At 37.6% G+C, this 24,159-nt stretch overlaps 1 protein-coding gene across 1 annotated transcript in view; it reads right to left on the bottom strand.

The window, feature by feature from the left end:
• Positions 1 to 24,159, bottom strand: part of CRYBG3 (crystallin beta-gamma domain containing 3) — a 126,451-nt gene that overhangs the window by 11,600 nt on the left and 90,692 nt on the right. The window contains exons 16-17 of the mRNA XM_003821882.6: positions 21,080 to 21,189; positions 17,624 to 17,750 (exon numbers count right to left, since the gene is read on the bottom strand). Of these exons, the coding sequence (XP_003821930.3) occupies positions 17,624 to 17,750; positions 21,080 to 21,189 (237 nt within the window). The remainder of the gene's footprint in view (positions 1 to 17,623; positions 17,751 to 21,079; positions 21,190 to 24,159) is intronic.

The following is a 24,159-nucleotide window of genomic DNA, read 5'->3' as shown; positions in this document are numbered from 1 at the left end:
GTCCTGCCAATGCTTTTAGCTGGCAACAGAATAAATATGGAATGGAATGGCACCCTAATTTCTAGGAGGTCACAGGAGCAGTCACTAGGAATGTAAGACTCTGTGGTGGTAACCTCTTAAAAATATTCCTAGGAGGAAGAATAAAGGCATTTTTAATTTAAAAAAAGCTGAAATGCACAAGAATGGTGGTGATTTCTGCATTAAAAGTATTTCTTCAACCCATCATGTCAGACAAGAATAGACTCAATATTGCTTTTTCATTCATTAATGTATGCAAGACACCATGTTAAGAGACTTTTGGGGGGATGATAAAACAAGGCACCATCTATCCTTGTGTCTGAGGAATTACTAACAAATAGCTAAATTAAAACTGTACAGATATTGTAATGTAATCCAGTGCAGAAAAAGATATGCTGTGTCAGAGTCCTCAGTAGAAAGCTAGATTATTTTTAGCAGAAGGGAGCAGGAATCAAGCTTCATGGATGTGGTGGCTTGTGAGCTCAGTCTCAAAGGATGCAGTGGATCTGGAAAGAAGATGGTGAACAGAGGGAAAACATTCTGTGCAAAGCAAGACAAGAGAAACACATGGGACATGTTGGGGGAACGGCAAATCAGCCCAACAGGAAACAGCGGCAAGTGCTCCCACAGTTTGTTATGGTGCATTGCACTGCTTGCTTCTCCTCCCACACTGACAGGACAGAGACAGATCTATTCCCAGTGGAAAGTTCTTGAAGGCTTCTGAACTAAGGACTATGAGTGGGCTGAAGCAACTGCAACTCGGTAGATAAGAAGCAAAGCACTAGCAGCAGGGGCAGTGGAGGGTCAAAGAACAATAAATGAACAGGCAGAAAATAACAAGCTCTCACAGTGACCCTCACAAGGGACCTGCTAATACTTGCATAAGAGAAGGATGACTTATGAAAGAGTTTTTCTTTGCAGCAGTGTTTGGAACAGTGAAGGGTGTGGAATGATTTAAACGCCCATCAGGAGAGGACTGGTTACATAAATTATGGTTCATACACAGAAGAATCATATACAGCTGTAAAAAAGAATGGGGAGCTCTTTACGAAAGATCACCAAGATATATTCTTTAGAAATAAACACAAAGGATGGTATGAAAAACATATTTCATATACTACCATTTGCAGAGAAGGAAAATTTCTGTGCACATACATATGTATGCGCTTGTACACACATTAAAATTTTTCTAAAAAATAAAAAAAACTGGTAACCATGGCTGCCTGTTGGGAAGACTGCGTAAGAGAAGATAAAGGGCACAAGTGGAAGCAAAGTTTTTCATTAAGTGCCTTTTGGTATATTTTGACTTTTGAACCATGGGAATATTTATTTTAAATTGGTATTATTAATTTTAAGTTGGTAATTATTACACGTTTGCATTGTGTATATGTATTTTTTAATGGCCTTCAGGAAATCTGTCTGACAACAGTATAAGTGAAGAACAGAGAGAATGGAAGTAACGGCATCAGTACTGGTGCAATATATGAGGTCAGAGAAAAATAGACCCAGACCTAAAACAGGGGTTAGGGGGAAGGTTAGGAGTAAAGGATGGCCAGGAAGACTATTAATATCACAGTGATAAAACAGACATGCTAGTTAAGGCAAACAAATGGAATCAGTAAGTGAGGAAAAATGTGAAAAGTCATGGCTTGGGACATGCTGGTATAATCTGTTATATATAAAGAAATCAGGAGGAAAGCATGCCCAGATGTCTTAATGTTGAGATAGAGGCAGGATAATCTTAACAGTGATGTCCAACATACACTGGACCTTTTGATCTGGAGTTCCAGGAAAAGACCAGGTTTAGAGATGTCGGGTTTGGGAATTCTCAGAATCTGGGTAATAACTAGAGCCATGGATAAGAAAATGGAAATGCAAGGAAACTAGAACTGCACTGACATACACAGGTGGGCGATGATGAAACATGGGAGGTGGAAGTGACTGAACAAATGAATCAGGAGAAGACAGCCAAAACAGAACCCATTTACACTGTAGAAGTGAAGGAGGAAGAGAATTATAAGGAAGACTTGCCCCATGGCATCAAATTCTTTCCATGTCGAGGAAGAGGGTGACTGAGATATGGCTGTTTGGGTTTGACAATCAGAAGGCAGCCAGTAACCCTATGAATGCTGTTTCAGCACCATGTCAGAAATGAAGTTAAAATCTAGGTTGTAAGGGCTGAAGAGTAAGTGGTGAGAAACTGTACAGGCTATAAAGGTATACAGACTATTAGAAAAATTTGGTGAAGAGCAGGAGGGAAACGGGGTAGTGGCCTATGAGCATGCTTTGTGGAAGGCGTTAGTGGAATAGAGAGAAGCTGAATACTGCAAGGCAAAAAGGATGTTCCAGGGAAGGAGGGAGAGGTACAATCCATTGCTTCCCATCAGTTCATGAGGAAAAAGATCACTTTGGAAAGGATGAACTCCACCTCTGAAATAAAAGGAAAGATAAAAAGGATGCCCAGAAATGTCCATTTAAAATCAGGAAATGTGTGAATAAATTTCTCTGTACGTTATGTGGCCAACACTGTCTGCTGATCAAGGAAAGTTTAAAGCATCTTCCAGAAGTTCCTGAAGTGACAGAAATGTTATGTATCTGGACTCTCCAATATGGCAGCCACTAGCCACATGTGGCTTGTGTGATCAAGGGATGGAATTAATTTAAAAAACCACAAGTGGCTAGTGCTATGGTGTTGGACAGTACAGATTTAGGAGTTAGAGGATACTGGCAAAGAATGTAACAATTGCTGTGTGCAGTGAGACCATAAGCTAAGATGGACAGGCTACCTAGGAGCATTGATTTTCCCTCAGTAGACACCACTGACTGCACCAGGAATAAAAACTCATCTCTAATCACTGAGTTATTGAGTGGCCACAGGCAAGGTTAGGCACCTCTTCTGCTATCTGCAAAATAAACTGGAAGCATCCCAACAGTTTATAAAATAAACTGAAAGTAAGCAGACAATAAAAATCCACAGCCCTGACTATATTGGTGGATTTTTTTCAACATCTTCACTCTCAAGATTTTTAGAAAGTATTCCACTTTACCTTTTTACACACATCTACTTGTTGAGTTACTGATTAGTGAGGAAGAACAGATGGCAAGGAGCCTGGCCAGTGCTCCAAGTCAACAATCAGCAGCACTCTCCCCAGAGAAGAGCTGGCTGGGGTAAGAGCAACAGACATCTACATCAAAGGCATTTACTGGTTATATGATGTTAACTGTTTTATATCCCAGAGGGGGAAAAAATCTAGAGAGAAGCCTATTATGAGAAAGTAATTTAAATGCTAAGCATTATTCTAAGAAAAATTGACCTGTGTACATTTTTCCTCTTCCTTTTGCAGAATGCCTACAAAGATATTTTTCAAAACGCTGGTATTGTCACTGAAACGCCATTAAATTCAATCCCATCATTCTAGCAATTCTACCTCTAGAAATGTATCTCAAGAAAAGATAAAAAGCTTGATGGAGGGAACAAAAAATGTGTAAACATATATGTTTTTAAAAATAATGATGCAGGGATATTGAGAAAAAAGTTGTACAAGATGACAGAAAATATTTGAAACATTTTAACAGCTTATATAAATTAGTAAGGGTACTCTAAGAAACCTATTGGACAAATGGGCAAAGAAGGTAAGCCAATAGCATTAACCAAAGAAGAGACATAGCTAATAAACCAACGTGGAAAAATATCCCACCTCTCGTAAACAACAACAAAAGGATATCATTATGTGGTCCAACTATCAAATTTTACATTTGAGAACATCTACTGTTTTTGAAGCTTTGATTTTTTTCTACTTTATTTTAATTTAAATATTTAATTTATAAGTATACTTGAATTATAAATGTATTTAAAGGTTAGGAAGATTAGGAAAGTCAACACAGTGCTAACCTGGGCAGGATGATGGGGGGTGGTTAATAATCTTTTGGAAATAAAGGGTACTGAAGAACTATTAATATTTTAAAATCATATTTTTCTGATACATTTCCCTAACATGAAAATAGGAAGAGAGATCAACTATTAATAATCTTTAAAACTGAAGATGACACAGTAATCTGAACTTTCCAAGCATAAAAAAATATATATATTTGATTACAGTTTGAGCTCTACAAATGTCTTCGCCTTAGTCCATGTTAACTTTGAAGCTGGCCAACCATTTGTGGCTAAAGGCTCTTCTTAGATGTCAGCAGTTAACAGGACATTCCTGCCGGATTAAGTCTAAATCATGCAAAGAGGATACAGTTTCTAAAAGGAAGATGTAGTTGTCAAAGAAAAAGAATACTCGACCAAATTGTATAAATGAAAATTTCAATACAAAAAAAGAAAACTCATTGTTCCTCCTCATCCCATCAACTAAAATAATAATTTAAATAATTTAAGTGATAATAACAGTAGAAACTAACATATATAGCACTTAATATGTGCTGGGAATTATTGTTCTAAGTTATATACCTATATCTGTATCCATCCATAGATATATATGCGCAATACCTTATTCATTGTTCTGAAATCCAAAAAGCTTTAAAATAAAAAATTTTTTTCCTAGTCAACATAACTGTACCTGAATAAATTGAAGTCTATTTATAATACTACCCAATTTGTGTAGCTGTGCATAAATTTCACTATAGGAATAGAAATATGTTTAATTAGGGGTACAGTCCAGAACCCTGCTGGGTGTGTTTCCTTTTAGGCCATACATGAATCATATTACTGTTTAAAATTTGAAAAACTTTAAATCTCAAAATACATTCAGTTTAGGGATTGCAGAACTGTATTTTTTCATTTTTTTTCCTATCAACTTTTATTTTCTGTTCTGGGGTATATATGCAGGGTTGTTACATGGATAAATTGCATGTCACAGGGGTTTCATGCACAGATTATTTCATCACCAGGTAATGAGCATAGTACCCAATAGGTGGTATTTCAATCCTCACTCTCCTCCCACCCTCTCTGCTCAAGCAGGCCCTGGTGTTTATTGTTCCCTTCATAGTGCCCATGTGTATTTAATGTTTATCTTCTACTTATAATTGAAAACATTACATATTTGGTTTTCTGTTCTTGTGTTAATAAGCTTCAGATAATGGCCTCCAGCTGCATCCATGTTGCTGCAAAGAACATATTCGATATTCTGCTTTTTTTATGGCTGCACCGTATTCCATGGTGGCTATGTACCACATTTTCTTTATCCAGTCCAACGTTGATGGGTACCTAGGTTGATTCCATGTCTTTGCTATTGTGAATAGTGCTGCCCTGAATATACATGTGCATGTGTCTTTATGATAGAATGATTTATATTCCTTTGAGTATATACCCAGTAATGGAACTGCTAGGTCAGATGGTAGTTCTACATTCTTTGAGAAATCTCCAAACTGCTTGCCACAGTGGATGAACTAATGCACATTCCTACAACCAGTGTAAACATTCCCTTTTCTCCACAATCTCACTAGCATCTGTTATTTGTTGACTTTTTAATAACAGCCATTTGGACTTGTATGAGATGGTATCTCACTGTGTATTTGATTTGCATCTCTCTACTGATTAGGGATGTTGAGCATTTTTTCATATGCTTGTTGGCCATATGCATATCTTCTTTTGAGAAGTGTCTGTTCATGTCCTTTGCTCCCTTTTTAATGGGGTTGTTTGTTTTTTGCTTGTTGATTTGTTCCTTTTAGATTCTGGATATTAGACCTTTGTTGAATGCATAGTTTGTGAATATCTTCTCCCATTCTGCTGACTGTCTGTTTACTCTGTTGATAGTTTCTTTTGCTGTGCAGAAGCACTTTAGGTTAGGTCCCATTTGTCAATTTTTGTTTTTGTTGTAATTCCTTTTGGGGGCTTCCTCATAAAATCTTTGCCAGGGCCCACGTCCAGAATGGTATTTCCTAGGTTTTCTTCTAGGGTTTTTTACAGTTTTAGGTTTTATATTTTAGTCTTTCCATCTTGAGTTATTTTTTGCAAATGGTGAAAGCAAGGGGTTCAGTTTCAATATTATGCATATGGCTAGCCAATTATTCCAGCACCATTTACTGAATAGGGAGTCCTTTCCCTACTGTTTATTCTTGTCAACTTTGTCAAAGATCAAATTTTTGTAGGTGTGAGGCTTTATTTCTGAGTTCTCTAACCTTTTCCATTGGCCTGTGTGTCTGTTTTTTGTACCAGTATCATGCTGTTTTGGTTACTGTAGCCTTGTAATATAGTTTGAAATCGGGTGGCATGATGCCTCCAGCTTTGTTCTTTTTGCTTAGGATTGCCTTGGCTATTTGGGCTCTTTTTTGGTTCCCATGTGAATTTTAGAATAGCTTTTTTCTAATTCTGTGAAAAAATGTTGGTACTTCGGTAGGAACAGTATTGAATCTGTAAATAGCTTTGGGTAGTATGGCCATTTTAATGACATTGATTTTTCCTATCCATGAGCATGGAGTGTTTCCCTTTGTTTGTGTTGTCTCTGAGTTCTTTCAGCAGTGTTCTGTAATTTTCATTGTAGAGATCTTTCACCTCCCTGGTGAGCTGTATATCTAGATATTTTATTCTTTGTGTCTATTGTGAATGGAATTGCATTCTTGATTTGGCTCTCAGCTTGGACGTTACCAGTGTATAGAAATGCTACTGATTTTTCTACACTGATTTTGTATCCTGAAATATTACTGAAGTTAATTATCAAATCTAGGACCCTCTGGGCAGAGACTATGGGGTTCTCTAAGTATAGAATCATATCATTTGTAAAGAGAGATAGCTTGACTCCTTCTTTTTCTATTTGGATGCCTTTTACTTCTTTCTCTTGTGGGCTTGTTCTGGCTAGGACTTCCAGTGCTATATTGAACAGCAGAGGTAAGAGTGGGCATCCTTCTCCTGTTCCAGTTTTCAAGGGAATGCTTCCAGCTTTTACTCATTCAGTATGATGCTGGCAATGGGCTTGTCATATAAGTCTTTTATTATTTTGTGATATGTTCCTTCAATGCCTAGTTTGTTAAGGGTTTTTATCATTAAGGGATGTTGAATTTTATTGAAAGCCTTTTCTGCATCTATTGAGATAATTATGAGGATTCTGTTTTTAGTTCTGTTTATGTAATAAATCACATTTATTGATTTGTATATATTGAACCAACTTTACATCCCAGGAATAAAGCCTACTTGATTGTGGTGGATTAACTTTTTGATGTCCTGCTGGATTCAGTTTGCCAGTACTTTGTTGAGGATTTTTGCATCTTTGTTCATCAGGCATATGGGCCTGAAGTTTTGTTTCTCCATGTGTTTCTGTCAGGTTTTGGTATTAGAATGATGCTGGCCTCATAGAATGAGTGGTCAGAAACACGCCCAGGGTCACTCAGCTAACAGTTATTAATGGTAGAGTCAGGACTTGAACCAAGAAGGTCTCTAAGACATTCAAACCAAACTCTTCACCAGTAAACTATAATCCTTCTCACAGAGCCTCTCTCATTTGGTTTAGAAAGTCAATTTCAACATGGATTTACCTTTCTTACTGATCTTTGTTTCCTTCTTATTTAAAAACAAATTATGATACATTTTAAAAAGAATAACATAGATGACCATGTACCTAAAACCCAGAAGTATTACATTTTAATTTTACTATATTTGTATCAAATTTTAAAATAAATAAAACATAGCAAATACAGATGAATTTAAACTCCCACCACCCCCAGAGGTGACCACTATGCTCAAGTTGTAAATCTTTTCAGCTCATGTTTTTCTGTTTCTATTAATGGTTATGCATCTTTTGTTTTTAAAATTTACAGAAAATGTATTCTATTGTAACATCTTTAGTAGCCTGCTTTCCTTGCCTACTGTGTTTGAAATTTGACTCTTCATACATGTAGCTCTCCAATTCATTGTAACTACTATATTTCATTCCCTTATAGGAATGTGTGGTTATTTGTTTCATCCATCATAGCTGCAACAGACATTCTTATTCCCCCCACCATTGTAATTAACACTTCTTCCACTAGCTATATATGAATAATCTTACTTCCCTGCAACTAAGCCAAACCTTAGTATTTTCAGATTTTAAAATGCCTGTAGCTAGAGTAAGCTAATGTTATTCATAATTGTTTTAATTTGTATTTCCTTGATCAGTAGTGAGGGTTAACATCCTTTGGATGTCCTAAGCCATTTTTCCCTCTTCTATAAACTGCCTATTTATATCCTCTGTTGGTTTTTGAAGTGGATTTTTCTGAATTGGTTTGAAAGAGCTCTTCTAATTATTTTATTTATTTATTTATTTGTAGAGACAGGGACCAGCCATGTCCAGGTTCTTCTGAACTCAAGCAGTCCTCCCAGGTCAGCCTCCCAAAGCACTGGAATTACAGATGTGAGCCACCACACCCAGCTAAGAGCTCTTCTTATATTCGGTACACTAAACCTTTGTAGGTTATATGGACTGCAAATAGATTCTGTGGCTTGCTGTGGCAGTCTGAATAATTAATGCCTGCCTCCTCTCCCTACCCCACAAATGTTCACATCCTAATTCTTAGAACCTGTGAATATGGTGAATATGTCGAATATGTTACCTAACATGGTCAAGAGGTACTTTACAGATATTAGTAATTAAGGACCTTGAGATGGGCACAATCATCTGGATTACTCAGGTAAGCCCAAAGTGGCCACCAGGGTCCCTGTAAGAGGAAGGTAGGAGGGTTAAGAGACAGCAGATAAAGAGCAGAGACTAGAGTGATGCACTTTGAAGATGAAAGTTAAGGAATGCTGGTGGCCTCTAGAAGCTAGTAAAGGTAAGGAAATGGGTTCTCCCCTAGAGCTTCCCAGATGAAATGACTGCCAACACCTTAATTTTACCACAGTAAGACCAATTTCAGACTTCTGACTTGTGGAACTGCAAGACTGTAAATATCTGTCATCTTAAGCTACTAAGTTTACAGTAATTTGTTACATCAGCAATAGGACACTAATACATTTGCCTTTCACCTTTTTCTTATTCATTTGTGCTTTTTCTGTTTGAAGAAATCCATCCTACTGCAGTATCATCAGGGTAGATTCCTATATTTTCTTCTAAGTTGTAAAATTTGCTTTTCACATTTAGGTTGTTATTAATCCATCTGGAACTTATTTTTGTGTTTGGAGTAAAGTAGGATTCTAACTATCTTTTTCCATGGAATGGGTCAATTGTCTCAACACCATTTATTTAACAATTCATCATAGCTCCATTGGAATGCTGTTATCTTCCAAATTCCATTACTATATAGGTCAGTTTCCATGCTACCCTATTCCTGTGTCCCATTTGTCTCTCCTTGTACTGATTCCCACTAATTATTACTGCTGTATAAAGCAATATATACTTGGTAGGATAAGTGACCCTACATGTTGTTCTTAAAAATTATCTTGGCGATTTTTGACCCAATAGCTTTTCCAAATTAATCATAGGATAAGCTTGCCATGTTTTACTCCCCACCTCTACCCCCAAAAGGAGAGAACACTGTGTTTTGCCTGAAACAATATTAATTTGGGGAAGACCATATCTTTACAACATTGAGTCCTTTTACCTATAAAAGATTGTATCTCTCGATGTTTACTTCCTTCAAGAGTTTTTATAAAATTCCTAGGAAAAAAACTTATTCCCTTGTGTTAGATTTATTTATAAGTACCCTTAATTTCTATGGTTTAATTGCTATTTATCTTATACTCTGCAACTTTTAAAAATGTGCTTTAGCCCTAATAATTTATCATTTACACCACGGATGCTCTTGCCAGTTTTGTTTTCTCCTTTTTTGTTTTAATCTTATTTTATTTTTTAGATTTTTTTTTATTAGATAGAACTTCAGAATGCCGAATAGTAGTGGTAATAGGGAGACCTTTGCCTGCTGCCTGAATTTAAAGAGCGCTGTTTCAGATATCTCACTGGGAAGTGTGATGTTTACTGTAAGTTTTTGTTGGCCTGCATTTTCAAAATGTGCATAATAGTTAATGCCATTAACTATATATATAGGTTCAGCTAAAAAGTTTAATAGTAACCAAATTCTTCTACACTTTTTTTTATTATTATTATACTTTAAGTTCTAGGGTACATTTTGCACAACATGCAGGTTTGTTACATATGTATACATGTGTCATGGTGGTGTGCTGCACCCATTAACTTGTCATTTACATTAGGTATTCCTCCTAATGCTATCCCTCCTGACTCCCCCAACCCCATGACAGGCCCTGGTGTGTGATGTTCCCTGTCCTGTGTCCAAGTGTTCTCATTGTTCAATTCCCACCTATGAGTGAGAACATGTGGTGTTTGGTTTTCTGTCCTTGCGACAGTTAGCTTAGAATGATGGTTTCCAGCTTCATCCATGTCCCTACAAAGGACATGAACTCATCCTTTTTTTATGGCTGCATAGTATTCCATGGTATATATGTGCCACATTTTCTTAATCTCGTCTATCATTGATGGACATTTGGGTTGGTTCCAAGTCTTTGCTATTGTGAATAGTGCCACAATAAACATATGTGTGCATGTGTCTTTATAGTAGCATGATTTATAATCCTTTGGGTATATACCCAGTAATGGGATTGCTGGGTCAAATGGTATTTCTAGTTCTAGATCCTTGAGGAATCGCCACACTGTCTTCCACAATGGCTGAACTAGTTTACAGTCCCACCAACAGTGTAAAAGTGTTCCTATTTCTCCATATCCTCTCCAGCACCTGTTGTTTCCTGACTTTTTAATGATTGCCATTCTAACTGGTGTGAGATGGTATCTCATTGTGGTTTTGATTTGCATTTCTCTGATGGCCAGTGATGATGAGCATTTTTTCATTTGTCTATTGGCTGCATAAATGTCTTCTTTTGAGAAGTGTCTGTTCATATCCTTTGCCCACTTTTTGATGGGGTTGCTTGATTTTTTTCCTGTAATTTGTTTGAGTTCTTTGTAGATTCTGGATATTAGCCCTTTGTCAGATAGGTAGATTGCAAAAATTTTCTCCCATTCTGTAGGTTGCCTGTTCACTCTGATGGTAGTTTCTTTTGCTGTGCAGAAGCTCTTTAGTTTAATTAGATCCCATTTGTCAATTTTGTCTTTTGTTGCCATTGCTTTTGGTGTTTTAGTCATGAAGTCCTTGCCCATGCCTATGTCCTGAATGGTATTGCTTAGGTTTTCTTCTAGGGTTTTTATGGTTTTAGGTCTAACATTTAAGTCTTTAATCCATCTTGAATTAATTTTTGTCTTCTATACTTTATAAACTCATTCCTTCCTTTCATTCTGAGGCTGGATTTATAGTCTCCCTCTATTTGTAGCTGTGCCTCTTATTCAGTATCCTTCTACAGAATGAATCATTGTCTTGCCAATTCTTATTCTACTTCTTAAGATCATTTATGTTATCACAGTCTTAATTTCATCTGAAGTTTTTCTACAGCCTCTTGTTATAATGTTTCTTTGGTTTTGCCTCCTTGGAGCTGCCAGGGCTGGATTATTACTTCAAAGGCAGCCAAACTTCCATTCCAAGGCCCCAGTGGGGAAATTAGAGAAGCAACCAGCTAACTACTGCTCCCATGGAAATGCAATAAAATAGGTTACCCCACACACTCCTGGTCCAGCGCTTAAATGTTTTATGCAATAGTCTGAAAAGTCGCAGTTAACTCCACCTTAGATCAATCAACAGGTTCTCATGTATCTTGCTCCTGTCTATATATGCTATTATTCTTTTAATACCCAGTCTGACTTTAAAGCATTTCATCAATAGCTAGCAGCTGGAAATTACTATTTTTTCAACTTAGGTTCCCCACCATCCCCCAACTTCTAAAGCTATTATTATAATATTGTAAATGGATAAGACACAAACCTATAGTAAGTCCAAAGTACAACCCCTCTTATGGAATGAGCTCTGAAGTAGAAGAATGAACTTTATACAACTACTGCCTATATATTTTTAGGCATGAATGAATGAGTTTATTTAGTCAGCTTATTACGTAATGGACTCTTGATATTTTTATAGCATTGTGCTAAGTAGAGGGGACACAAGAGTGACAGAATTCAAAGCTACAATAAATATAAATCATCCCCTCAATGGCTTTGCAGTTTCAGTAACTATGATGAAAAGGAGAAAGTGAAAAGCATCTTAAGATGCAGAGAAAGAATATTAAGGCAGACAAAAGTCACTTTAAGAAATGAGGATCACTGAAGGCTTCCTAGAATTGAGGTCCTTTAAATTAGATCTCAAAGAATTTAGAGAGGGGAAAGAAAAACTTCATTCTATGTTTCCACATAAAAACACAAAATAGAGAAAGTTTAAGGAAGGTATTGGGAGGGGGGAGGGAAAGCTTGTAAACAGGATACATGAAAATGATTGAGCAATAATATTGGAAAAGTAGGACCTAATGTCATGGTCTAGGCTTTATGGGAAGGCTACATGCTCAATGCTGCAAATAAAAAGAACTGAAAAAGAGAGAGGCCAAAGGAAGAAAATTAGTTATGTACCCATCACAACAGTTTTAAAAAGACAGAATGAGGCTCTAAACTTAGTCATGACAATGGAAAGGAGATAAGAGGAAAAGCTTAAGACAGATCATGGGGCTGGGTGCGATGGCTCACACCTGTAATCCCAGCACTTTGGGAGGATGAGGCAGGCAGATCCCTTGAGGTCGGGAGTTTGAGAACAGCCTAGCCAACATGGTGAAACCCCGTCTCTACTAAAAATACAAAAATTAGCTGGGAGTGATGGCACGTGCCTGTAATCCCAGCTACTTGGGAGGCTGAGGCATGAGAATTCCTTGAACTTGGGAGGCGGAGGTTGCAGTGAGCCAAGATGGTGCCACTGCACTCCAGCCTAGGTGACAGAGCCAGACTCTATCTAAAAAAAGGGGGGAGAGGGGGGTAATGATGATTGCTTTCAACAGAAACAGAGCAGAAAAGAAGAACAAGTCTATGAAGGAAAATGGGATGCTGGCAAAACATGCTGAAGACCCATGTGGAATCTGGGAATGAAGCTCAGGGAATAACTGAGTACTGCTTACTCTAGATATCTGCAAATCATCTACACTGATGGAGGTAAGAGCTGATGTTATGATAATGAAAATTTCTAAGTACAGGAGAGGAAAGGCCAAGAATAGGTATCTGAGAAACATCTACAATTGAGAGGCCAAGAATAAGATAACACTTAGATTTGATGAGTTTGTTATGCCATCTAATTCTTTTTTAATTCATATTCAGTACTTAGCACAGTATTTAGTAAAGAGCAGGTGTTCAATACTTTAGATTGAATAAATATAAAATGCATCTTCAGCAATGGTGTTATTGTGCAGCATTTGTGATATTTATATAAAGAATTCAGCTGGACGGTACAGTGGTTTGTACCTGTAATCCCAGCACTTTGGGAGGCTGAGGCAGGTGGATCCCTTGAGCCCAGGAGTTTGAGACCAGCCTGGGCAACACGGTGAAACCCCATCTCAACCAAAAAAACACACAAAAACTAGCCAGACATGGTGGTGCACACCTGTAGTCCCAGCTACTTCGGAGGCTGAAATGGGAGAAAGAATTCAGCCACCTTAAATATTTTTCTTTGATCAAAGCAAAATGGAATACCTTTAAACTTTCTTCTACAAAATTACTAATCAGATGTGTTTTTCATTCATGGAACTCTACACCAACGCCCCAAGCATCATCCTAAGCCTTTTTTTTTTTATCATTTTATTGCCCTTTTCCACCCAGTATGATTACTCCTAAATATAGAAGGCTTTGGTTTCAGCCCCCACAAAACACTTAAACTTCCTTAGGCATGATATTCAATCTTTTTCATCTTAAAAGGTCTTCTTGTAATCACTGTTAAGCAATCAAGCCATTACCAAACCAAGGCTACTGAAAAACTTAAAGAGAAGACAATAGAAACCCATTCACCATGTTTTGAGATAGATATTTAGGCCTATTATTAGTCATGTAATTTTTCCAGATATATATCTCTGAGAAGAGCCTGATGAAAACCCTGGGTTTTAGTTCACTTTCCTAATTCTAGGCCACCTAATTTGTTATTATTTTTCCCAGATGCTTACATAGAGCTGTCTTAGTATGATTAAATTAAATTTCCCTATATTAAATTACCTGATGATTTTAGAATTCTAAATGAATTTTGAAAGAGAACTGGGGACCATATTCTGAGGCAGACTTTTCTACTTGTCTACCATATACTTCATTTGAGAGCCACCAAACCACCTCCAGACTGTCACTAAAAATTAATCTCAAGTTTTTAAAAGTTAGCTCTGCTACAGTGGCAGAGATAAATTATTAAAATTTCACCTCCTTTCATTTTCTCCAAAATCTAGTAACAGAGAACACCTCTATGAGTTTATACATCTCTGATAGATTGTATTATTGTTTGAATATACTTTGTCAACTTCATCCCTGCCCAAGTGAGAGTCTATTCCCCTGCCTCATTTATGTCAGGCTTGGTCTTATGACTTGCTTTTGGAAACAGAATGTGAGTGGACACAATGATGTGTGCATAGGCAAAATGAATCTGAGCAGAAGCTTCAAATGTGACTCTGTGATTGTGACCTTGCTCCCTCTTTCCCCTGTCATGAAAATAGTCATGTCCCCAATTGGAGGTGCTCCCATTAGCCTGGTCCCAATGCAAAGCATATATCAAAAGTGTATCTAAAGCCAACTAACAAGCCTAAAGTGGAGGCCATGCAACTGTCTTGCCATTTTGAGATAAAATATGAAAATGAAACGAACATTTGTTTTAAACCACTATGATTCTGGAGACTGTTGTGAAAGCTAATACATGATATTATTCCTTCTGACCTTGTGAATCCTAAAGCCAGATAAATTCTTTTTCATATCCAATTAGAAATATGACCAGGATACTTATTTGCAACAGAACTGGAGGCTGTCCATGATTTGAAAATAACTGTTCTAACAGTTTCTTTACAGAAGAATTAACTGAGATACAGATAAATTAAAGAGATTTGCTTAAGGTCATATTCGTTAGAAGCAGAACTATGAACTACACTCCTAGCTCCATTCACTATAAAATGACTGCAACACTGCAAACTATGTGTCAATGCCCCTCTAGAATGTAACCTTCACCTGTACCAACAGAAGTTAGCCTGGAGCACACTGTCATTTTCAAAATATACTTATCTTCTATGAAGATGAAATCTTAAGACTTCTCAATATTATACCATTGTGACACTTAAGCACCAAGCCATAGCATGTCTGGGAATACCAACTGCAGGCAACATCCCTAGAATTCTGCAGTTTTAACTAACAAAAGCAAAAGCAAAGGATTACCTCATACTTACATAATGTCAACTTAATTACACAGAAACATTTCTTGGAATGAATCCAGAATTACACTGGATTGTGGCATAGGCAGCAGTATTAGGAAATCTACGAAAAAAGGCATATCAATTCCTAACTACGAAGATAGTGGAGAGAATCACAGAAAGAATCAGAATGAATCAGAGAAGCAGAATAGGTAGTGTATCTAGCACTGTCCAGGGAAATGAGACAGAATCTGGAGGGTGTGAGCAACTGGGACCTAGAGAGTAAAAGGACTCTCTTTTAGGAGGAACATTAGCCTACAGGCTAATCTCAAGGTATCTACCTTATTTTACCCAAATCTTATGCTCAACAAATAACCTCCTGATGACTAATTCAGTTTCCCTTGTTCTTCCAGAGAGGGGGAAAAAGTGCCCAGGACAGAATTTTCGAGCATTCCAGTCACTAGAATCCACTTATTACAAAATACTAAATTGACCTTCTGGTTTACATATCAATCTCCCTAGGTCTGATCAACTTAAGGCTTTGGGACCCCTGTTGAGGTGTCTTCATGGTCAATTTGCAGATCTTTGTAGGATATCCAAACTCCCTCATGTTCCTCCCACAAACCTGCTGCTATAACACATCTTCGCAAAAGATGTTTTAAATATTTTCAGTATATTATGAATGGCATTACGATAACTAACATGCTACCCTTACATAAACTGAATATATTCTTTAACCAATTCTTGAAGTGAAAAGTCTATAGATTTCAAGTGCTTCCCAATAGGCACCTTCACTTATGCTGCCCGGATAAAAACTAGGACCAAAAACAGGACCAAAACTGGGGACATGCAACTCCACATGACAACTTACATGAAAACATCTCTGTTTATTTTCATCCCAAATTTTTCATTTTACACTTCATGAATCTAAAGGAATTATAACCCTTCAAAGAAAAATAGTAACACTAATTTTGACCCTGCTTCTAAAATGCCCTCCCTAGAAATTTTGTTGGTTTAGTTCACTGAATTAAGAGTTGTACAAAACCCTTTCAGGATAGTACTTTCAAATTTAGACCTCTATCTTTTGCTTTTAGAGTTAACACCAAGTAAGTATCTTTCTGCTGATTTGGCCACTAAAAATTGTTTAAAAAATTGCTTTCCAGTAAACATGGACTACCTTCCAATGTCTTTTCCAGCATTATCAAAGACTGCAGAGACTTGCCAGATCACATTCTTTTTTTTAAACCAGTTTTCCTCCAACAGACAAGAAGTATTAGTAGCCACTTATTCTTTCCATGTTGGTGTCTACAGAGCCACTGAGAGAGACCAAGAACACTATTTATATTCTTGTTCTCAGCCAAGACTCTATAATTAGTCTGATACCAAAAATACTCTATCCAGGAATGCCTTGTGAAATAGGACTACATTGCTTAGGTTGAGATCAAAGATCCTGAGTATGGCTATTATCCTTGGAGTCAGCTCTGACAGAAAGGTTTGAGTTACTGCAACTATTATGTAGAGTTTCTAATCAGCTCTGTGTAAAACTGAAGCTTTGACCAAACATATCCCCAAGGAATTGTCATAACTAGATATCTTGAAAGTATCCCAGATCCTCACTACCTCCTCTGCACAGATCCTATTGACTAGGGGCCCAGAATTGATGTCCTGGAGTTGTGATCCCATTTATCTCACATTTGAAATTCTAAATAAATGTGGTAAAAAGGAAAACCTACTTACTCTATAAATATGGGCCTCAGAGGTGACCCAGATCATTCTGCACACACCAGACAGAAAGGCCCTGGTTCCCAAAAACAGGTTTGAATTTAGTATCTGTGGTGGCCCATGCCTTAAAGTAACATAGTTAACCTTAGTAGCAGACAAACTGTCATGTGACTTACCTAGTAGAATAATAAAGTGGTCAGGTTATTTTTATACTTAAGCAGCTATAAGAATAACAACCATGGTACTAATAGCTAACATTTAAATGAGAACTCACCATATGCTGTGCACTTTATAAGCATCATCTCATTTAATATCCCAATGGCCTTGTAAGTGCTATTGTTATTATTTTATTTTTATTTTTACAGATGGGTAAACAAGTAACTTTGCCAATGTCACTCAAATTGATTAAAGTATCAAACTGGGAGTTGAGGCCTACATTATTCTAGTTCTTGAGTTTTACACCTCTGCTTTTTTTAAAAAAGGAGAATATTACATTTTTGTTGGATTTCATGAATGAACCTCAGTTTTACGATTGACAAATGAATTATTCATATTTTTCAGATTTTTATATTTCTCCTTGTATCATTTCTTCCAACTTCACATTATCATTGGTGGTAATTAAACTGGACAAGAAAAAGAGTCTTATAAGTATGCATTTTGCAAAGTACTTACATAGTCAATGGGCTTGAGAGATTTGACTTTAGATGCTGGGCAACCGCAGGAAGTAAGGTCAGCATAGAGGCCTTCTTCTAACACACAGTGATTAACAAACATGTCTTCTTGGTAATAGAGGAGCCAGCTAAAAGACAAGCAGTAAGACATTCAATCAAATTGCATTCACTTGGCAGTATAGGCTCATTATCATGCTGTGGGAACTGGGGTAGGGGTAGGGCATAGAAAGTGGTGCAGAGCACCACCACACCAGCTTTAAAAAAACAAAAAACACAACAGCTACCACTGTCATTCCTCAACTGCTTATGATGCGCCAGGCATTAGTCTAGGCACTTTACATATACTATTTCATGGTGTCCTTAATAATTCTATGAGTTAGGAACATCCTCATTTTTATAGGCAGCAAAAGTAAGGATTAGAAAGGTAAGGTGATTTTCCCATGGTTCCTCAAACTACTCAATGATAGAGATGAAATTTGAAATAAGACAATGTGTGCTTTAAGCTAAAGACATTCTTTTTATTTAGTGCCTTCAAGTATAGCACTCTGGGATTAGATTAGGGTGATTATTAAGTACCTGAACAGATTATAAATTCTTTTTGGGAAAAATTAAAAATGTTTGTATTCAGTTTAGATGAGTATAGAAGACAGATTGTTTTAAAAATCACACAAGAGTATGTAAAACCTGTCACCTAGAAATCTGACAACTAATGGAAAATTTTAAAAAGAAATAAACCCCTTAGAATCTTCAATAGTGAGTTATCTTCAATACAGCATTCATCAAAAGATTGCTAAACACAGCCTTTTGAAAAGAAGGAGCCCAAGGGAAAAATTAAATGGCTGTTACTAATTTAGTTTTGGTGTGGTTAAGTTCTAGCCCTGTATTTTAAGATCACCAGAACTGCACTCTTGCTAGACCAGTTTAACTTTGGATAACCGTAGAAATGCTGTGTGACATTATAATTTACTGTCATGTCTTCTAATGTAATAAGCATTTCATAATCAACACTTATCAAAGGTTTCTAGTGTGCCAGGCATAAAGCTAGTGCATTATTTTATTTAGCCCTTGTAAGAAACCTTTGAGGTAGGTACCGTTATTACCCCTCCTTTACAGATGAGGAAGCTGAGGTTCAGAGCGATGACTCATTTTGCCTAAAGTTATATAGCTAGAAAATGGTGGAACTGGGCTCAAATCCAGGTCTCTCACACATTCCAGGTGTTTACACAATGGCCATAGTTCTTGTATTCTTTTATCCTGCTGTTGTATGTTTCCTACATGAAGAGACATGTGTGACTAGTTTGTCCTAGAATTCAGTGTCAAGAAAAATACATTTTCCTCCAGAAAAACTTCAATGCTTCTCATTAACAATGATCCCAAATCTTGTAAAATATTTTCTTTTATCTTATTGGAGAAGGAACTTAGAGCCAAATAATAGTAACAAAATTATTTCAGGTCCTTGCTGTGTGTGTGTGTATTTCTTATTAGAGTTGCAGATCTCTATTTAACTTATACTGCTCTATTTTATGTGTTTTAATGTAAAACTCTCATTTCCTTTTCAGAGGTAAGTATATACACAAAAACAAATACAAGGAGGCTCAAGGCAGAACAGCTATAGGAAATAGGAGAAGGAAAGTACTGCTTGATTTAGGGTTAATCAAGAAGGTGAACAGAAATAATAGAGTGGACTGAACCTTAAAGAATATATCTGAATTATTATTAAGCAGGGGTCACAAACTTATATACCTGCAGGAGACCACACAGGTAATGCAGATGAGTAGTATACCAGGTGGAAAAAAATTGGGAATGGTGGTGATTATGGTATGCTGGAAAGCACATATGCAATCTACTCACTACCAGCTAATTACTGACAAAGACAAAAGCTTTCTCCAAGTCGTAAAATCTTCTGATTTTTAAAGAGAAGGTGGAAAACAGCTTCTTCTGAAAAATATCCTAAACGTAAGTATTAATACAATTTTTTTAACTTAGTGTATAGCCCAAACAAATGACACCTGCTGGCTAGATTTACCAGAGACCTCCAACCTTTGGTATGAAACAAGCGTCAGCAAACTACAGCATGTGGGCCAAATCTGCCCCACTGCTTGTTTTCAAACAGCCTATAAGCTAAGACTGGTTTTCACATTTTCAGAGGGCTTAAAAATTTAAAAGAAGACTATTTCATGACATGTAAATGTTACATACAATTAAAACTTCAATGTCCATAAATAATGTTTCATTGGAACGCAGCTGTGCCTATTGGTTTGTGTATTGTGTATGGCTGCTTTTGTGCTACGTCTAATAGCAGTGTTGACAGTAGCTGGGACAGAGCCTGTGGAACCCACAAAGTCAAAAATATACACTATCTGATTCTTTATAGTTAAAGTTTGCTGACCCCCGGTATAGAGGGTACGGAGGAAAGCAAATGTTAGAAGAGAGGAGAATAGGATGGGAAATGGATAGCGAAAGGAGGCTAGTTGATGGTAAGGTCAAGAAAAGAAAGAGCTTGAACTTGATCGGACTGCTACTAGAAAATGGCTGGGAATTAAAGCATTAGTAAAAATATTAAACTGGATTTTGGGACACATAATTGGACTGTGATTTGTTTGGGGTAAACACTAGAAATAAGATGACACTGAAGCAGGGGGTAATTAAGAGACTGAAGTTTTTCAAGTGAAAAATAGAAGGCCCAGGTCTCTAATGATTCAAGGGAGAAAGGAGGAAAACTGACAAACCTAAGATATTTTAAAAGAAAAGAGAGACTTTGATAGGTTATTAGGTAGATGTTTGATACATAGAGATGCCAATGAACTGTACAGTTAAAGATAGTTAAAATGGTAAATTTTATGTTACATATATTTTAGCATAATAAAAAAATTGTAGAATATATTTTAGCCATGGGAATCACATGTAGTTTCATATACACGTGAAAAATATACAGTATATTGTTGCCATTGGAAGAATATCAGATTCAGAGATGAGAAAAAAAAAGACCAAAGGAATCATGGGTCTGAAATTTGGTATGTGATCTTGGAAAACCTTAACTCTGAACCTGGTTTCTGCATCTGTGAAATGGGGATGATAAATACTTTGTTAAAAGGTTAAAAAAATTAGGATTAATATATCTTGAATAAAAACACCAGGTATTTTTATAGCATTCTACTGTGTGAGACGGTAAATATACAATATAAACATTCAAAATATTTAGGAAATAATCTGAGATCACAGTGAGAGACAAAAATCAAAATGTTCCCTAAGTTGGTTAATCAGCATTCTGTTTTTCTGTATTCCATCATAGCTCAAAATACAAATTAAGCAAAATTAATATAGACCAGTTAGCAGGTAAAATGCCTGTTGAAGATAAATTTTAAAGATTCACTGTGCATGCAAAAAATATATCTCTGTAAATTTAAAAGTATTAGTTATTAAATAACAGCAGAAACCACTAAGTAAGCATACTTACCAACCTCGAAGAACTTTAAAAGAACATGGCATGAGTGAAGTCAAATCAGAAGTTTCTTCTGTAAAATCTATACATTCACCTTGGAACCCTGGTTTGCTGAATGCTTTGAGCTACAAGAACAACAACACAACAGTTAAATAGAAAAAAAATGGTCTTAGATGATCACGAGCAAATAAAAACCTTTAATTTCATGAATTTATAAAATGCAGCAAAATATCAGACTTATGTTTTATCTATTATCAATGAATTCATGTTAGGGATAATGATATGCTCCTTAAACTTGCTTTCTTACATGTATTCAGGAATGGAATGTCACTGTTTGTTTACCATTTTCTTGCCTCTCTTCCACCAAATTGTGGGAAGAGAGGCCTAGAAAACAATTCTACCTAAAAGAGTACATCAGAGTCCTCCCTCCACTAACATGTGGTCCTTTATTCTCTCAAAAAATCATTATGCCCTATGTTGAGACTAGATGTATAAAATAAGAAGCAATTTAGTGCTAAACCTGAAAGAGGCTTAGATTAGTATGAGGCTACATGGTATGCTGCTTCTCTCCCTAGCTCTTCCTGATCCACAGTTAATATAAGAAGAGGAGAGCATGAGCGCATGCCCTTAAGCAAGCACTAAGAGTGCCCAGGAGGGCACAGAAGCAGATGGCAGAGGAGATAATAATGACGGGATTAGTGGAAGATTTATGGTGAAGAAAGAAAGATATCTGTGTTATGTATTTCAGCTTACAGGCTTCGGTTTTCTGATAAGAATACCTTAAATGTGCAGCTTACAGTTATATACAACTACATGTCTACTTTAGTCCATTTTGTCAAGAAAAATCCATGAAATCTCAACTATAATTCCCTTTAGACCAGATATATAATAACCTGCAACTCTAGTAGCCTTGAATCTGCAATAGGAATGAAAAAAATTAAAGAGCCCGTAAAAATTTCATAATACACTGGAGACTTGGAACAACATGGCCCACAGGTCCACCCTGCACTGACAGGCCTGCACTAGGGCACAGAACATCACAACAAACCATCTGCTCATGCTGTCATCGAGGATAAGGCTTTTCTGAGCAGCTAGTGTTCACCTCCCTCGTCTTCCCAAAGGCCTCTACTTAGAAGAATTGTTTCTTGGTTATCTCATTCTGCTCTGACCTTACTTGATCTGTTATCAAAGATCAGTGAAAATCAGGGAGGTGAGAAAACTACTTCCCCATATCATCTGTGGCTTGCACAACACCACTTCCTACTGTGAAACCACACTGTATTTGGAGGATTAAAACATCAAGGGACTTCTTGCCTTAAGGAGATGTAATCCAGCAAGTTTCTGCTGTAGTCCTAGCAGATACAGAGGATAGCAAAGAAATGAAGTCCAAACCAAGACATACTTAGGTTTTTTAACTTAAACATGTATAAAATGTGAGGCTAAAAAGCAAATCACTTTTAACCTCCAAAAAATGCAGAGACATTTCTCCTGCATAGAAATATCTTTAAAAAAATAAAAGAATGGGGAGGAGCCAAGATGGCCGAATAGGAACAGCTCCGGTCTACAGCTCCCAGCGTGAGCGACGCAGAAGACGGTGATTTCTGCATTTCCATCTGAGGTACTAGGGAGTGCCAGACAGTGGGCCCAGGTCATGGGTGCGTGCACCGTGTGCCAGCCGAAGCAGGGCGAGGCATTGCCTCACTTGGGAAGCGCAAGGGGTCAGGGAGTTCCCTTTCCGAGTCAAAGAAAGGGGTGATGGACAGCACCTGGAAAATCGGTTCACTCCCACCCGAATACTGCACTTTTCCGGCGGGCTTAAAAAACGGTGCACCACGAGATTATATCCCGCACCTGGCTCAGAGGGTCCTATGCCCACGGAGTCTCACTGATTGCTAGCACAGCAGTCTGAGATCAAACTGCAAGGCGGCAGCGAGGCTGGGGGAGGGGCGCCCACCATTGCCCAGGCTTGCTTAGGTAAACAAAGCAGCCAGGAAGCTCGAACTGGGTGGAGCCCACCACAGCTCAAGGAGGCCTGCCTGCCTCTGTAGGCTCCACCTCTGGGGGCAGGGCACAGACAAACAAAAAGACAGCAGTAACCTCTGCAGACTTAAATGTCCCTATCTGACAGCTTTGAAGAGAGCAGTGGTTCTCCCAGCACGCAGCTGGAGATCTGAGAACGGGCAGACTGCCTCCTCAAGTGGGTCCCTGACCCCTGACCCCCGAGCAGCCTAACTGGGAGGCACCCCCCAGCAGGGGCACACTGACACCTCACACTGCAGGGTATTCCAACAGACCTGCAGCTGAGGGTCCTGTCTGTTAGAAGGAAAACTAACAAACAGAAAGGACAACCACACCAAAAACCCATCTGTACATCACCATCATCAAAGACCAAAAGTAGATAAAACCACAAAGATGGGGACAAAACAGAACAGAAAAACTGGAAACTCTAAAAAGCAGAGTGCCTCTCCTCCTCCAAAGGAACGCAGTTCCTCACCAGCAATGGAACAAAGCTGGATGGAGAATGACTTTGATGAGCTGAGAGAAGGCGGCTTCAGATGATCAAATTACTCTGAGCTACGGGAGGACATTCAAACCGAAGGCAAAGAAGTTGAAAACTTTGAAAAAAATTTAGAAGAATGTATAACTAGAATAACCAATACAGAGAAGTGCTTAAAGGAGCTGATGGGGCTGAAAACCAAGGCTCAAGAACTACGTGAAGAATGCAGAAGCCTCAGGAGCCAATGCAATCAACTGGAAGAAAGGGTATCAGCGATGGAAGATGAAATGAATGAAATGAAGCGAGAAGGGAAGTTTAGAGAAAAAAGAATAAAAAGAAATGAGCAAAGCCTCCAAGAAATATGGGACCATGTGAAAAGACCAAATCTATGTCTGATTGGTGTACCTGAAAGTGATGGGGAGAATGGAACCAAGTTGGAAAACACTCTGCAGGATATTATCCAGGAGAACTTCCCCAATCTAGCAAGGCAGGCCAACGTTCAGATTCAGGAAATACAGAGAACGCCACAAAGATACTCCTTGAGAAGAGCAACTCCAAGACACATAATTGTCAGATTCACCAAAGTTGAAATGAAGGA

Source organism: Pan paniscus, chromosome 2 (genome assembly GCF_029289425.2).
Source record: "Pan paniscus chromosome 2, NHGRI_mPanPan1-v2.0_pri, whole genome shotgun sequence".
Taxonomy (NCBI): domain Eukaryota; kingdom Metazoa; phylum Chordata; class Mammalia; order Primates; family Hominidae; genus Pan; species Pan paniscus.
The sequence above is the reverse complement of the archived record's forward strand: the minus strand, read 5'-3'. Positions and strand labels throughout refer to the sequence as shown.